Genomic DNA, 15,704 nt, shown 5'->3' with positions numbered 1-15,704 from the left:
CAGTTTGCTTCATGAGATTTTGAGATTTGTAACAGGCTATGATACACTTTTGTAAATAAAATTTAACATTTATCCTTTGAACATGCTGAGATTTATCACTGAATAGAACAAGTATGAACTTTGCCTCCCTCATCTGCTGCCTTTGTTTCTCCTTCTGCCTTGCTCCCTCCCCCACTCCCTGGTAGAGTGAATTATTCTCCTGTTCCCGACCTGCCTCTTCCACTTTCTCCCCACTGTACTCATCTACTACATATGGCCATCTTTATTCTGGAAAACAAATTCTACAGCTAGGCAGCCAGAAGACAAAATTGCTGTGCTTGACATAATTCTTATTAATGATTGTAATTGCAGTGGTGCTGCCATCATGCCAGACGTATGCTCATTGCATCTGTCCCCAGCTAGACAGATCTTTCCAGAAAGTGGGATGGAGTGGATTCTTGGTAAAAAATAAAAAAAATAAGGGCCTTAGTACTCAACAGAAAGTATTTATAAATCACTGTATATCAACAGCCTGCTTTAGAATCATTTTATTAGAACACATTCAAGAAAGTGACATACGGAAAAAAAGACAGCAGCAATTCTCAGTCATGCAAATGCCCGTGTTAAGGTTCTCCATTGAATTTAAATTCAAGTACAAAGACAGTCCTTTCCTGAGCCAGGTGCAATTCCAGAGAATGACTCTTTGAATTGAGAGTGCGTTTCCTTCGCAAAGTTCAGAACACTGAACAAGTCCCACCCTCACAATTAGATTGTGAGATACATGGAAGTGTAAACTTTCAGGATTTTTAAAGAACCCTTTACCCAGCCCTCCCCCATAATCCAGCTGGGGGAAGCAAGCCCAACTTCGGGACCTCTTAGAAATAAGGTTTAGTCTATTGAAAATAAAGCAGTGGGCCTTTAAAAAATTAGAAAATGAATATATATATATACATATGTAATGGAATCATCTTTGCCTCTTGCCTTGGTGTAGGGTTTCCAGAAAACTCTCTGTTAGGAGTTGGGGTTCTCTCTTGAGTATCTTAGAAGCTGGAGGACTTTTTTTATTCTTTAACTTTTTATTATGAAAAATTGCAAACATATACAAAAGTGGAGAGAATGGTATGATAAATGCCCACGTATTCGTCATCTGATCTCAACAATTATTAACATGTGGCCAGACTATTTTCATTTATTTCTTCTCCTACTTCCTCCCAGCCCCTACTCCCCACTCCACAACAGGGTAATTTGGAAGCACCTGAAGGCTAGGAGAGTGGTCTCTGAACCAGAGACCTCAGGAATGAGTGAGGTTAGGGAGGAGTTAGAAAATCATGACAAAACCTGGGTAGGCTGAAGCAAACACTTGTCGGGAAGTGCTTGTTCCATTGTTTAAGGACCGCTAGAGTCAACCCTCCTCTTCTCTACCATAAACTAACTCTTCTTCCTCCTCCCTCTTTCTCATGATGTGGGGGAGGCAGGCTAGATTAGAACGATGGGATTTTCCAGATGGAGGCCACTGACAATAGAAACATTCATAGACAAGTATGACCCTCTAATGAACCTGTCCACTCACACTGCAGACCTCTAGGGCAGTGAGGGCCTGGGGTACCTGGTTGTTCCGTTTGGGAGATGGGGCAAGTACCTTGGGTCATGAGACCTCTCGTAGTTCCCTACTGTCCCACCCTTTTAGACTTTGGAGAGAAGCTTGGCAACATTGAATTGCACCCAGTAGAGAAGCAGGGAGCCCTGAGGGGTGAGCCCATGGCCCAGGTTGGCAGATTTTGCCTGGAACATGTTGCTCTCTGAGCAAAGGCTGCACCCCACACCAGCCCTGCCAGAGCAGTCTCAAGAGAGGTGGGTGATGGGAGTCCAGGTGGGAGGTCTCAACGGCGGCACGGCTAACCCGGAGAGCTGCAGGGACAAGTCCCAGGCTGCGCGCTAAACGTAAGTGGAGAAAGGATCTCCAGGTCCCAGGTGCCACCGAGGAACAAGGTTGCCATCCTGTTAAGAAAAGGGCCGGGGCTCTGTGATTTGCATATGACTTTGCAAAAATCTGCATGAGATCATGTAGCCCTTTATAGAAAACAGAGTTAAATCATCAGTGCAACCTATTGTTATTTCTAGCAACCCAATGCACAGAGTGCAATGTGGCAAATACACAGTCATTTTTTTCGAAGAGGAAATGGAGGAAGCAGAGTGCTGTGTAGGACATTCCTTGGTCTGAAGGTTCAGAAGAAGCTAACCAAGTCCAGGATCCAAATAAGGATCGCTGACTGGCCACTTTTGCTCACTTAGTCAGGGCTCAAATCCATACACTGTTCCTTGCATTAGTCCCTTGTAGACCAGTCCTGCAGTGGCTTCCCAATGTCCCAGACATAGAAACAGGAGTAGAGCCAGGAATAATATAAATAGGGATGCATTAAACATGAGGTCCTAGTGGCAGTGATCGTTAGTGTTTACACTTTTTTGTTTTGTTTCAACTTTTAGGGTCCCTGTGCCCTACCAACAAGTCTTACTATGACATTCAATTGGGAGAAATAAGAAACTCAGAAAAGTTTACCCATTTATGCAGCAGATCTTTGCAGTAATAGACTTATAATTCATTGTTTCGAGTGTTTCCAGGGTCCATGACATGGGGTAATCCATAATTTTTCCAAGGTATGAGGCCGGTTCATGCAGGCTGCACGGCCAGTTCAGGGAATGAATCATGGAGTGAGAGACTGAGCGAACAAGAGGGCCGTGATACTGACCCAGTGTGGTTACACTACCACTACTTGGCCATGTGAAGTAATAAAGTCACTGTTTCTTTAAGAACAATGGCCCCTCAAAGAAACTCAACTTCTAGTGCAATTGGAGGAGTGTCATATTCTAAATAGCAATAACTCACAGCCAAGAGAAAAGTTCAAGATAAATTAAAGAGTACGATGTCACATTTGACTGTGGCTCAGTTCATGATGTCAAAGGCTCTGTCCTATCTGCCATATAGAAACGAGAGAAAACAGTCTCAAATTCCCTTAGTAAGAACTCCAGCCAGGCAAAAACTGTTCATTGAGGCAGAGAAAATACTTCACCATCAAGTTCAAATAGTGCTTCCCCTGAGCTGTGAGGAAGATGGGGGATACTTAGGATTTAGAAAGAGAGGAGATGCTGAAGAAAGCCAAGAGGTATACACATGCATTTGTGAAGTAACTCACAGTGAAGGTGCCGGTGGCCACGGAGCTCACCTTTACCCGGGCAAAAGGGGCTTCTGAGTTTCATATCACGTTACATTGAGGGCGGGGGAGTGGCATCAGCTGTCCGGATTAGCTAGCCCCCCACATGGTTCACTGTCATTACCAGTTTAGTTTAAAGATGTGCTATAAGGTCTGCAAAATTTATTTTAGTGGCAGAATTTGTTTTATAAATACTGAGTTTGAGATTCTGTTCTTTATAAAGTATATCATAAAGAATATAGTCAATAATATGGTAATAAATATGTCAGGGGCAGAGAAGTACCAGATTTATTGGAGTGATCACTTTGTGAATTATATAGATCTCTAATCCCTATGTCGTATCACGGAAACTAACATATTGTTGTATACTAACTATAATTGAAAAAAAAGAAACCTCATTGAATTGTACCTTGTAAATCTGAGCAACTAATTGTCTATTATATTTCAGTAAAAAAATTCTGAAGGGGGAGAACAGTTTAAAAAATATTTTTATTATCATTATTATTACCTAATTAATATCATTATTTTTATTGTCATTATTAGTAGCTAATGTTTTTTGAGTGTTTAGCACGTGCTGAGTGTTTGGCATGCATCGCTGCACCACAACCTACACCACGACCTTACAGGGTGGGTGATACCATTACCCGCATTTTGCAGACTGAGGCACTGAGAGGTCCTGCCCAGGATCATACAACTGGTGAGTGGAAGACGTCTGATCTGTACTGAGGGTGGCTAGATTCCAAAGCTATCCTTACCCTCTGTGCTATGCCGCCTCATGTAAAGGAGAATCCATCTGCTAAATGATACTTGTATGTTTGTGGATCCTAAAGATTCTAAAGCATCCCTCACATATTTTGAGGATCCATTTTATCCTCGAGGACCTAACTAGATATGGTTTGGGTCACATCAGTATATATGTTCATTAGGAAAAATTTTACCCCCTCTTAAACCTCAAGTTGTGATTATCTCTGTGCACCTGCCCATCTGTCTGATGATGGTTTCATTTGTGTGACCTCCAAGAAATAAATGCATGTAGGCAAACCAAATACTTGTTCTCTGAAACTCTGAGAAAATACAGACATTTTACACAGAAAGCCATTATTTTATATAGCCCAGCAGGCACCCTGAAAGAGTAAACATCAACGCATAGCTCTTAATTTAAAAAATGATAGCCCTTCATGAACTCATTGAGATGATTTTTTTAAAAAAAATCTGGCCTAGGGAAAGGACTAGTGGGAAAAGTTTAAGTGGAAGCATGAAAAGAAAAAAAGGCCATTAAAATTTTTTTGTAACACAAATGATTTCTATTATTTAGAAAAAAACTCTCAGTTTGAAATTCACATGTATTTTCATTATCCGGTCACCCTATACCTTTGGCATTCTGATTCAGTCAGTAGGCCAGGGTTGGGTTGGGATTACTTTTTCGGAATATTCCCTTGGTAATTCTAAGGGTCACCTGGTTTGGAATCCATAGCACAGAGGCCTTTTCTATGTCCCAACCACTCTATTGCTAGAAAACCTGAGTTTTGCAGTATTTCAATTGCATTTGCACATCTGCCAAGCTCACATTGTCCAAAAGGCCCTGTCTTTGGCATTTTCTATGAGCAGTAAGAATCAGTGAGACCCCCTTTAATAGGACAGTGGCTTTTATTAATCAGACCTTCCCAACATTCTTTCTTTTGTTGAGGAGGATAAGAGCATATAATGAGGTTTCCTCATCTCTCACTATTCGGGTACAGACTCGTTCATATAAATACTTTACATATTTATTTAATATACTGTAGGACCCATTCTAATACTAGAAACTCATAATATGAACTTTCTGAGCTACAGAGGGATGTTATTGGAGTGATCACTTTGTGAATTATATAGATCTCTAATCACTATGTCGTATCACGGAAACTAACATATCTGACATATCTGGGTGCACAAGAGACATTTCTGGACATCCAGTAGGATAAAAATAGCCACAAATGGGGAACATACATATTATATTATATTACAGATTTATAACCTTTCTTGTTCCACGAAGAGTTTGAGGCAACTATTTTGCAATATATTTTTAAATGCATCTTCAGTTGACTGTAGTTCTAGATGTTTCTGTCTGATGGATTAGGAAATCATTGAGGCAGGATATGCCTGAATTTACTACTCTCATGGCTAAGACATAACAAACAGCCTCCTCTAAATTGACTCATGCCTGGCTCTGCTAGGTACAGAAGTCCATGAGCGACTGACACAATCAACACATGGACCATGGAACTAGTTTAATTTAGGAGTGTTTCATTCAGTTGACCAGGAAGGAAATGATACAACTTAATCCCATTTGGGCCAAAATGTTACTTTGTATGTTTTTGCCTGAATCATCCAATTGTTTTTCTTTAGTGGACTTGGCCAGTGGAAGGCACTGTGCAGAGTGGACATCAAAAAGACCTGGGTTTGAATCTAAGCTCTGCCACTTTCTGGTTGTGTGACCCTGGGCAAGTTATTTAACCTCTCTGAGTGACATTTTCTTCATTTGCAAAATGAGGGTAATGATACTTACCTTGAAGAACTGCCATGAAGATGAAATGGGAGATTGTACATAAAAAGCCAGGCTCATATTAGGAGTTCAGTAAGAAAGGCAGTTGTTATTGTCAGTTGTTTATGCTCTGGATAATTTCCTTGCAGGCAGTCTCTGTTTACCCTGCCCAATTATATCAGGGACTTCTGAAGGAAAAGACTGTATCTCTCCCATTAGATGGAGGTGGGGATGTCCTGGGTGGGGACTTTCTGTGCTGTTTGTGTTCGTTCCTCTACTTCAAATTTCAAATTAGAGCCCAGACCGGAAATTTTCCTTGATGTAGGCATCAGACTTAAAAACTGAGATACAAAACAGGGAAAGTATTGAACTGTGCATATGGAAAACACACAAACACCATGAAATATATTTTCAGTTTAGCAATTTTTCAAGAATTGACTTTGTGACCTTTCTGTTTGTTCTTTCAGGCTTTCTACTCTGTCTGAAGGGCCTTTTGAAATAGATGTCTGCGTTTGCTGCTTGTGCTGACCCCAGAGCTCCTGTCCCAAATTCTGTGAGGAGGTTACTGATAAGGACCAAGCTGTACGAGCAGCTCAGCGAGCAGCAGGGAGGCCCTGAGGGGGTGCAGAGTTATGCTCTGCGGGGCTCCCTCCAGACTGACAGGCCAGGTGCTCCCCACCTCCAGCATGCCACCCCAGAGAAAAGAAATCAGCCATGATGAGGCGGAGGAAGAATCAATCTCCCCGTTTTTCCTTTTTCCACTTCTCCCTCTGCTCAAGGAACCTCTGAGAGAACGGTGAAAGTAGGCAGTGTGGGAGAAACATCCTTGAAAATATTTCATGTCATTTTTTGTTCGTTTGTTTCAAGTTCAGAAAGGTTAGAAACTGCCTCTTAAACAAGAATTCTTATCTGAAAACATTCCCTCTGCCCTTAGACTGTGGGAGATGAGCGGGGAGGTTGGGGTGGGGGAGAACTGGGTCTTGACCTAATAACAAACCTCCTTTTGAAATCTTGCTGCCCATCCAAGGGTCACCCACTTCCTTAATGGAAGCTCTTATGTCCTCTTAACGCGGGTTCTAGTTCCCCACACTGAGTCACTCTGGAAACCCTTCCCTCTGGAATCACAGGGCATTAAAACCAAACTCGAAACATGTCTGCTCTCTCTCTCTCTCCCACTGCTTATCTCTTCATGAAAACTCCTCATGAACTTAAAAGTAAATTACAAGCCTTTTCTCACCCTTTCCATACTTTTCTAAACAACTGAGTTTTGGGGAAAACCGTGATGAACTCATCATCTCCTTATCATCCCAACTTTCCCATCCCCCAAATTTCCCTTCTCATTCCTTTCACTGTCCAAGGCTCCTGACCTTCACAAACAAAGTTGCCAGTTCCTCGGCTCACAACATCAGCCCCTATTCACTCCCTGGCCACTGTCTCATGTTGAGATACTGAGAAGTCCATCACTCTGTTGTGTGTGTTCCTATTGGGCACCTGCTTGTCCCCTTGTCCTTGGTTCACGCAGAGGGTGGACCTCAGCAATCATCTAATAATTGTGTCCCTTCCTATCCTTTAAAAATTCGGGTATTCTGTTGTTGTTGTTGTTGCCAATAAAAATAATTTTCTTATCACGGAGAATGTGGAAAAAGCCACCATCCAGAAATAACCGCTATTTACATCTTGGTGTATTTCCTTCATATATACATACATGCGCTCACATATGTATATACATATATGTGTATACATGCATACATAAGCACAAACACATACACGTACACATCTTTTTTATGTTTAACAGAAAATTATTCTTTCATATTTAGAGAGAAAAGGAAGCCCCCAAGCAGGTGAGAAAGAAACGTTAACTGCAGGCTGCACCTCAGGTAGGCCCTTCACCTGTGCCAACCGCGGCTTTTGGAATACGGGACTTGGTTTACAATGTCATGGGCCTGATGGCCAGGCAAAATACCCAAGATATCCCTGTCTCCCAGACCACGTAGGCGAATAGTATTTAGAGAGTATATGGGAAACATTTAGAGACACACATTCATAAATATACACAAACAGAAGTTATACATATAACATAGCATTCAAACAAGTATTTTCTGAGTACTTTCTGTGAATGCCTAACTCTGTCTCAGTGTGCTGCAGATAACACAAGGTATCGCACGTGAGCCTTGTCTTCATGGATCTCGGGAAACAAGTGCTGAGACAAAAACTAACCCATAGGAAATAATAGAAAACTGGAAGAAGATGCTGTCTCACAAAGTGTTGAGAGAAGAGACTCTAGAAATCATTCTAATAATAAAGGCATGGTCCAACAACACTCTTCCTGAGATCAGATACGTAGCTCCCAGGACAGAGAAATAATTTTGGAGCCATAGTGATACAGTCCAGGTTGGTAGACAAAGGAACTTATAATTTGAAAGATCATTATATTTTAGTGACAATAATTACACATACCAACCAGAAAACATATGTTAGAAGTGAGGTTTGCAGACAGGAAGTGACCCAGAGAAGAGGCAGGACCAGGGGGAAGGAGTTTGTGTTCCAGCAGGCTCTAGGTCCTAGAGAATGTTTCTGTGGTTTGGGAGACATGCTTCTCTTATTGAAGCTCCCAGGGATAGATTTATATACTATATAAAAATCTAAAGCCAGACTAAAAAATGTGTAATCACTGTGATGACCTATGAAATGTTATTTCAGGAAGAGGATAGAGAATGAAGGAAAACCAAGACGGCCTAGAGGTCAAGCTGTGGACGGGGGTCTTCGAAAAGGAGAAGATCTGGGAAGTGGTAGATGATGAGTTTAGTTTCATTTCTGTTGACTAAGAGTACAGTGAGTCATCCAAGTGCAGTTATGCCTAAGACAGTTGAAAATATGGTACTAGATCCCAGGGTGAATATACTGAAAATGAATCCACAGATAAAACCTGGGATTCTGGGATCATCACATTGTTCTGCCCTAAATAGAGAAGTCAAACCAGGTTACCAGTTTGAAAGAAAAAGGAAATAATTTTCTGATGCCAGACATCAAATTGGAAACATATGGAGACCAATTATAATAACTGCACCCAGGAGTAATAGTGCTTGTTATGTCACCAGCTGGTCTTGTATTTGCTTGACGGTTTTCTGGTTCCTCAGCAGAACCTAGTGTTCGTAATGGTAGAGTCTAGCCTATTGTTTCACTGCTGTATCTCCATCCTGGATCAGTGCCTGACAAACAGGTGCTCCAAAACTGTGGTGAGTGAATGAATAAATGAGTATGAAACTGCCACTAGGAGTAAAGTCACTTCTGAGATATAACTTTGGAATTTTTGTCATGGACGTCAGAATCGAAACAATAGAAATTATTGTTGAAGATGGGGGAGGATTCAGAGAAAGAAGAATTAGGGGTAGAAGTTCAAGTGCGGCTCTCACTGGGAGCATGAAGTAACAAGAGTGTCAGATGGCAGACAGAAAGGAGGTGTTTGACAACAGGAAAAAGAGAAGAGGTGTTGAATTGATATACTGGAGGTGGGTGTAAAGGATGAGATTCAGAGTATTGCAGATAAATTAACCTCAGACTATTTCTGAGTTTGGAGAAAGAATGAGAGAATAGAGGACATGATGCATCCAGGTGAAGATAAAGGTAATTCTGTAACCATCACAGTAAACAAACAAACAAACAAACAAAAAAACAAAGAAAAAACCCTCCGTGTTTCTTGGGTGCTAATCAGTAAAGTCTAAATTCCTTTGAACGGTGTCCAGGGCCAGCCATGGTATGACCCAACCCATCGTTCCACTCTTACTTCTCACAGCTCACCCCACAAACTCTGAACTTCAACCAGGCATATCTACTCTGTATGCCCAAACTATCCTATATTTTACTTTCTCTTTTACCCTTGCTCCCTACATCAATACTGCCTGGATAAATTCTATCTGCCTAGTAAAATCTAATGCTGAAACTCCTCTGATCTTACAAAATTAGAAGTTTGATTTTCTTAATTATATTCAGTCTCAATTTCTAGATTTTTCTCTTACCCACAATGCCTTATGTTTATTTGTTCTTCATTTATTCATTTAACAACTATTTATTTACCAAATCTCTCCTATGAATCAGTACTTAGATTTGGTGATGCAGTGGGAGTATAAAAGAGACATATCTCTGCCCTCATGGACTTAAAGTCTGGTGGAGGAGGCAGTCACATAATCACACAAATGCTTATATTATTGGTGCTAGGTACTAAGAAATGACCATACAGAGTATTGTAAGAGATGTGGCTTGAGGAAGAGATCTAGTCAGAGGGTCAGGACGGACTGAGATTGGAAAGAAGAGAGGGAAAAAGGGGTGGACTGTGGCACGTGAGGAGGAAGAATTTTCCAGGCAGAGGAAACAAAGGCCCTGTGCAAAGGCCCTGAGCTAGGAAGAAACCTGAGAAGGCCAGGGAGGTTGCCAGGCAGGAAATAAGAGAAAGAGTGGCTCCAACGAGGCTGGGCAAGAGGGCCAAGGTCCAGATCCTGCAGCCCTCATAGGTCATTTTGAGGATTTTGGTATTTATCCTAAGAGCAAAGGGATGTTATTGAAGGGCTTGAAAATGTAGAGTGATGTGGAGAGCTTGCATTTAAAAGAAATCACCGTGGCTGCACAGTGGAGAAGAGATTAGAGGGTGGTAAGAGTGACTGTCTGGGGACCAGTTAGGAGGCTGCTTTCACAGGCCATGCGTGATAGGACAGTGGTTTGGGGCAGAGTGGATTATACAGATGCTCAATAAATGCCAAAGGAGTGTAGTATCAGTCTTTTAGAGTCGATCGCTAGGACTGAGAAAAGTTGAGTTTCACTCCTACAAATCATTCCACCAAATGACAGTCAACATAACCTCAGCTCTCCAGAACCTCTGGGAACTGTGCCTGTCAGGATAATGAAGTTTCCTGGATAACTAAGGGTGAACACCAATACCTTTACTCCCTATTTTAGCTGTTTTTTTTTTTTTATGAATATGTGTACATTTCTTACTTCTTAAGCAGAGTAAATTGAACATAATTTCCCCTTCTGTTGACAATTACAAATAACAAGCTGAGTAATAATTATGGTGTAGTGCAAAATCCAAATAGCATTCTCGGTACCTTCACTAAATAGAACCAAACTGCTGGAATTTTAACTGATGAATTTCCTCCATCAGTCTTTGCTTTCAGAGCTTTTCTGTTTCCTCTCTTGCTGTCAGTAGCTCACAGCCTCAGTGGCTATTATTGTTTCTCTAAAGAAATAACTTTCTCCTCTTCTAAATTTCTTATGAGCTAAGCAACTAGATGGCTAAGATGGTAATAATTATACATGAAATTAGTATTCAAGAGGCTTTCTTGTGAGGATATATGCTTAGTTTTGCTATGTGAAGACTACCTTCCTAGGTCGTAGTTCTGTTGATCAGAGAGCTGAGTTCCAAATCCAATGTATTTATCATCTTTTTTCTAACACATATCATTGCTGTAGCTATATTACCTGTCAAATAATGTACGAAGTAAAATATAACAGATACATTTCAAAAAGTCAATCAATTCTTATTCTTTCATTAAAGCAGGGGTATATTTAGGGATTGACAGAAACCTGCATCGTAAAGTCTTCATGTTGGTACACTATTCTGTGGAGAAATAAATGATAAATTGTATTTTAAAAACCTGAATGTAGGAAATATCTCATATGTCACATCTTATGAGCCTCTAACTTAAAAACGTATTGCCTTTAAAATGTCAAATTATATGTTTATCAAGACAGACTAAAGAGAGTAAAAAGACTGGCCACAGAGTGAGAGCAGATATTTACAACATGTATAACCAACAAAGGACTAATATCTAAACTATAAGAACTCTTAAAAATGCATAAGAAAAACACAGACGATTTACTAGATACAAGGGCAAAAGGCTTCAACAGGGACATCATAAAAGAGAAAATCCAGAAGCGCAATAAGGATATGAAAAGGTGTCCAACCTCACTAGTAATTAGGGAAAGGCAAATTAAAACCGTAAGCAGATTTTACTACATACCCGCCAGATCTGCAAACAGTTTGATGTCTGACAATGTCAAGTAGAGGCAAGCATATAGAGCAACAGAAAATCTCACATATATTGGTAGGAGTGTAAATTTGGTGCCAGCATTTTAAAAAATAGTTTACATTATCTAATAAAGATGAAGATATATATATCGTGTGTATGCACGTGCACACACACACACACACACACACCTATCACCTAGCAATTTCGCTCCTAGTCGTATACCCAAAACTTCAGTTTATACACACAAGGATATATATACAAGAATATTCATAGCAGCATTGTTCACAGTAGCCCTAAACATCCCATGTAAAAAATGAAGAAATAAATTGTGGTATATTCATAGAATGGAACGTTACACAACAATAAAAATGAATAAACAACTTTACATATAAGCATAGTTGATTTCCATAAAAATAATTGTTGAGCAACAGAAACAAGACATACACACACAAAACACACAGTATGATTCTAGTCATATAAAATTTAAAAAGAGCCACATTGAAACTACATTGTTTTAGGAACATATAGGAGGTAAAACTATAAAGAAAAGTAAGGACATTATTATTTTGAATGTCAGGAGAATAGTTCTCTCTGGGGGAGAAGGGCGGTTGCTGACCAGGGAGGGGCACCTGGGGACGAGGTTCTGGAAAGCTGGCAATGTCCTGCTCTCGTGACCTACATGGTTATTCCATGTACGTTCGCTGAATGGTTTTTACATGTACATTCACTTTATAATTATTCATTCAATTGTTTAGTAGTCTTTATGCATTTTCAGCATATGTATTTTACATTAAGATTTTTTAAAAGTTTAATACAAACCAGATGTATTTTATCCATAAAAATGAGTATAAATAACAGTTAATCAGACAAGCCCATAACTCCCATTAAATAACAGTATAAATTAAACATTGTACATTTCAATAAAATAATAGAAAATAATATAGGTGCAATATTATCAGTTAAACAAAGCATACAAGAGCAATAACAAATCAGGATTATTTTTAAAGTACCTGATATCAGATTGGGAAAGATAAAAAACTATTAATGATATACTAGATTGCAAGACTGGAGAAACTGACAGTTTTACATAGCTCGAGGGAGTATGGGTTGGTCCAACATCTATAGAGGATGATATGACAATGTCTATCAAAATTTAACATGCATATTCCCTTTGATGCAGTAATTCTACTTCTAGGAAGTTATCCTATTAATATACTCACAACTCACAAATGTGAGAAACTATATCTCTACAAGGATTACAGCCTTGTTTGTAATGGTAAAAGACTGGATATACCCCATACACCCATCAATAGAGGACTAGTTAAATAAATTATGGTACTGTAAGTAATGGAATACCATGTAGTCATCAAAAAAAAAAAAAAAAATGAAGCAGCTCTACGTATCCTGCTATGAAACTATCCAGATCTAGTACATGGAAAAAAATGTAAAACGAACTACTGCATGCTACTACTTGTTTAGACATTTTTAAAAAGAATAAACAAGTGTATGTGAGCTTTTATATTTCTAAATCATGTCTCTAGAAGAATACCTACATTTTGAACCATGAATATGTATTATTGCTTCAAAAATTAATTTAAAAAATCTTTAATACATGTTTGAGGAAAAACTGATTTAAAAATTAGATGATTATGAGGTTTCAGTAAAGATTCTAAGGGAATTTTTGAATAATCTCCTCAGAGCTAACAGCCCATTAAAAAAAAGTCTACTTTTACACCAAAACAAAATATTCCTTTTGATACAGATGTATCAGTAGCACTGCTCTTTTACATACTGTCCATGATTAGAATAATTATTTTGGGATCAAAACTGATACAAAGGAGGAGAAATAGAAAGGAAGATGAACTTCAAGGCCAAGTTCACATTTCATTTCTGGTGTAACAGTCTTCCCTTGTTCCCAAGCTAAATTTTGTTGTTCAAAGTGGATGTTCCTCTAGTATAAAACATAGCATATTGTGTGGTAAGTATGTATCTCATTTGACACATTCATTTTGTAATTTCTCTGATGCCCAGCACAGCAACTGGTGTAAAGAAAGTGCTAAGTACACCTGTCTGCTTTCATAAATACATGTAACATGACTATAGTCACCCCATTTGGTATCACATAAGAGACATCTGGGATAATGAGTCAGAAGACTATGGGACAAGGACAGAGATTGTTCTTATATATCCTGAATCTCCATCGTATCTGTTCATCAGTGGACACAATAAAATTCTGTTGAATAAAAGAATGAATTGAGTGTACCAATATATTCGAAATAATCTTCTATTCTGCCCCAACTAATTCCATTCTTCTCCATTAATAAATGTTTCAACTTGGTCATGTGTTAATGGTAGTGCCTATTCGTTTATCCTCTAAATAACACAACCAATTTAATGGTTTGGACTTAATATGCCCATTACAAGTATTATCTTAAATTTAAATGTTAGAGAACATACCCTAAAAATCTTTCTCTTTTGAGATTTTTCAAGAAAATTTCATGAATGCAATAAGGGTTCTTAATAGCCTGTATGTAAAGAGGCATAAATAGTGTGACCATTCTTGTTTTGAGAAGTCATGTGGTGAAGTGGGTGGGAAGGTGAAACAGCTCGGCTGCATTATGGATTTCGGATTCCACAACTCGAAACAATCTTCCTTTAGCAAAACTATTCCCCACTCCTAATTCCCTCACATCCTTTTTAAAAAAAATCAAAAAGTTTTCCTTTTCTTAAAGAATAATTTTTCTCTGACACTCTTATCTTATGATAGAAAAAAAATTAAAGATATTTGGGGATTATGTGAATACCTCCTGATCTTTTCTCTTTGTCTAGAATATCTATCTGCCATGAATGAAAACAGCTCCAATTGGAAATCTGCTTACTGAAACTATGGCCAAAAGATGACCATCAGGGGAAATCTAGCATTCTGGTTTGAAATGGTTATGAATCACAGAATTAACAATTTGGGGACTACTTTCAAGAATTCCCAAATAATCTCTTAAAAATAATTGCTGAGTTCCTTAAAATAAAAGCTGCAAGTGTCAGTCACAAAGACATACGTGGAAGTAAAGGTTAATTTAAAAAAAAGAAGACGTTCCAGTGTATTTGAAATGCCTTAAAATTGAGCATATTTGGGCTAACATCAGCACAACAGAGAAAGGTCTAAGCGAGCCACCAAGTTGCTCTGTTGTATTCACGACTATCTCCTCAGTGTCAAGAATAGTACTTGACATATGGTAGGAGCTCAGTAGATGGTTGATGAATTAATAAATGAGATAAAAAGCTAGCCTACATCAAAATCCCTAGGAAAAGAAAGAATAATGAATTTTCAATATCCTCTAGTGCTCATTAAGTCAGTTTGTTGTCCATGCGTACGTGGGCAATAGCAACGAGTAAGCCAAACTTTTTCAACCCTGTTCCAGCAGCTGAAAGCATACCAGACATCAGGAGACAGGGGACAGAGCCTGTCTGGTTTTTCCTTAGTGTATTGCAAAGTGCAGAGAGGAAGATAAGCCCTTGCAGTTGGTATAGAGCAGAGAGTGATGTAAGGTAAACATTCGCTAAGCATTGCACAAGCAGCACCAGCAGGGGCCACGCAGACTGTAGGACCAGCTCTCCTGAACTTCTAGTCAATGTATACATCTTTCAGCAATTAGCAATTTCAAGACAGAAGATGCGCATCCTAAACATGGAAGACTCAGCTTTAATCCTTATCATACAAGGAAGCTGAAAACTAACTATCAACTCTGAAGCAAGGAAGTCTGCTGTGCCAGGGCCAGACACACATGGAACACGGCAGGAGAAGAACGCTAAGACCGATCAGTTCTGGCAATGCTCTGGTTGAAACTAGGGAGTGGAAACCTGTAATGGGTCCAGTTTGCACAGTTCTTTATCTTTTTCTAACAGTTTTCTCGCAACGGCGAAGAGCTATCGGGGCAGAGGCAGGGTGCTCCCTTTGGCAGGCATCTGCTACTT

At 39.4% G+C, this 15,704-nt stretch overlaps 1 protein-coding gene across 4 annotated transcripts in view; it reads right to left on the bottom strand.

Moving 5' to 3' along the window:
- Window positions 1-480: 480 nt before the first annotated feature.
- Window positions 481-15,704, bottom strand: part of LOC120586721 (kalirin) — a 434,187-nt gene continuing 418,963 nt past the window's right edge. For 3 of the 4 annotated variants that reach the window (XM_039843223.1, XM_039843224.1, XM_039843222.1), the window contains exon 34: window positions 513-1,977. In XM_039843223.1, the coding sequence (XP_039699157.1) occupies window positions 1,915-1,977 (63 nt within the window). In that variant the 3' untranslated portion in view covers window positions 513-1,914. Of the gene's footprint in view, window positions 1,978-15,704 lie in introns of all 4 variants that reach the window. The other variant, XM_039843221.1, reaches the window with a different exon arrangement.

Source organism: Pteropus medius, unplaced genomic scaffold (genome assembly GCF_902729225.1).
Source record: "Pteropus medius unplaced genomic scaffold, Ma_sr-lr_union100, whole genome shotgun sequence".
Lineage (NCBI taxonomy): Eukaryota > Metazoa > Chordata > Mammalia > Chiroptera > Pteropodidae > Pteropus > Pteropus medius.
Note: the sequence above shows the minus strand (reverse complement) of the source record. Positions and strands in the feature narration are given on the sequence as shown.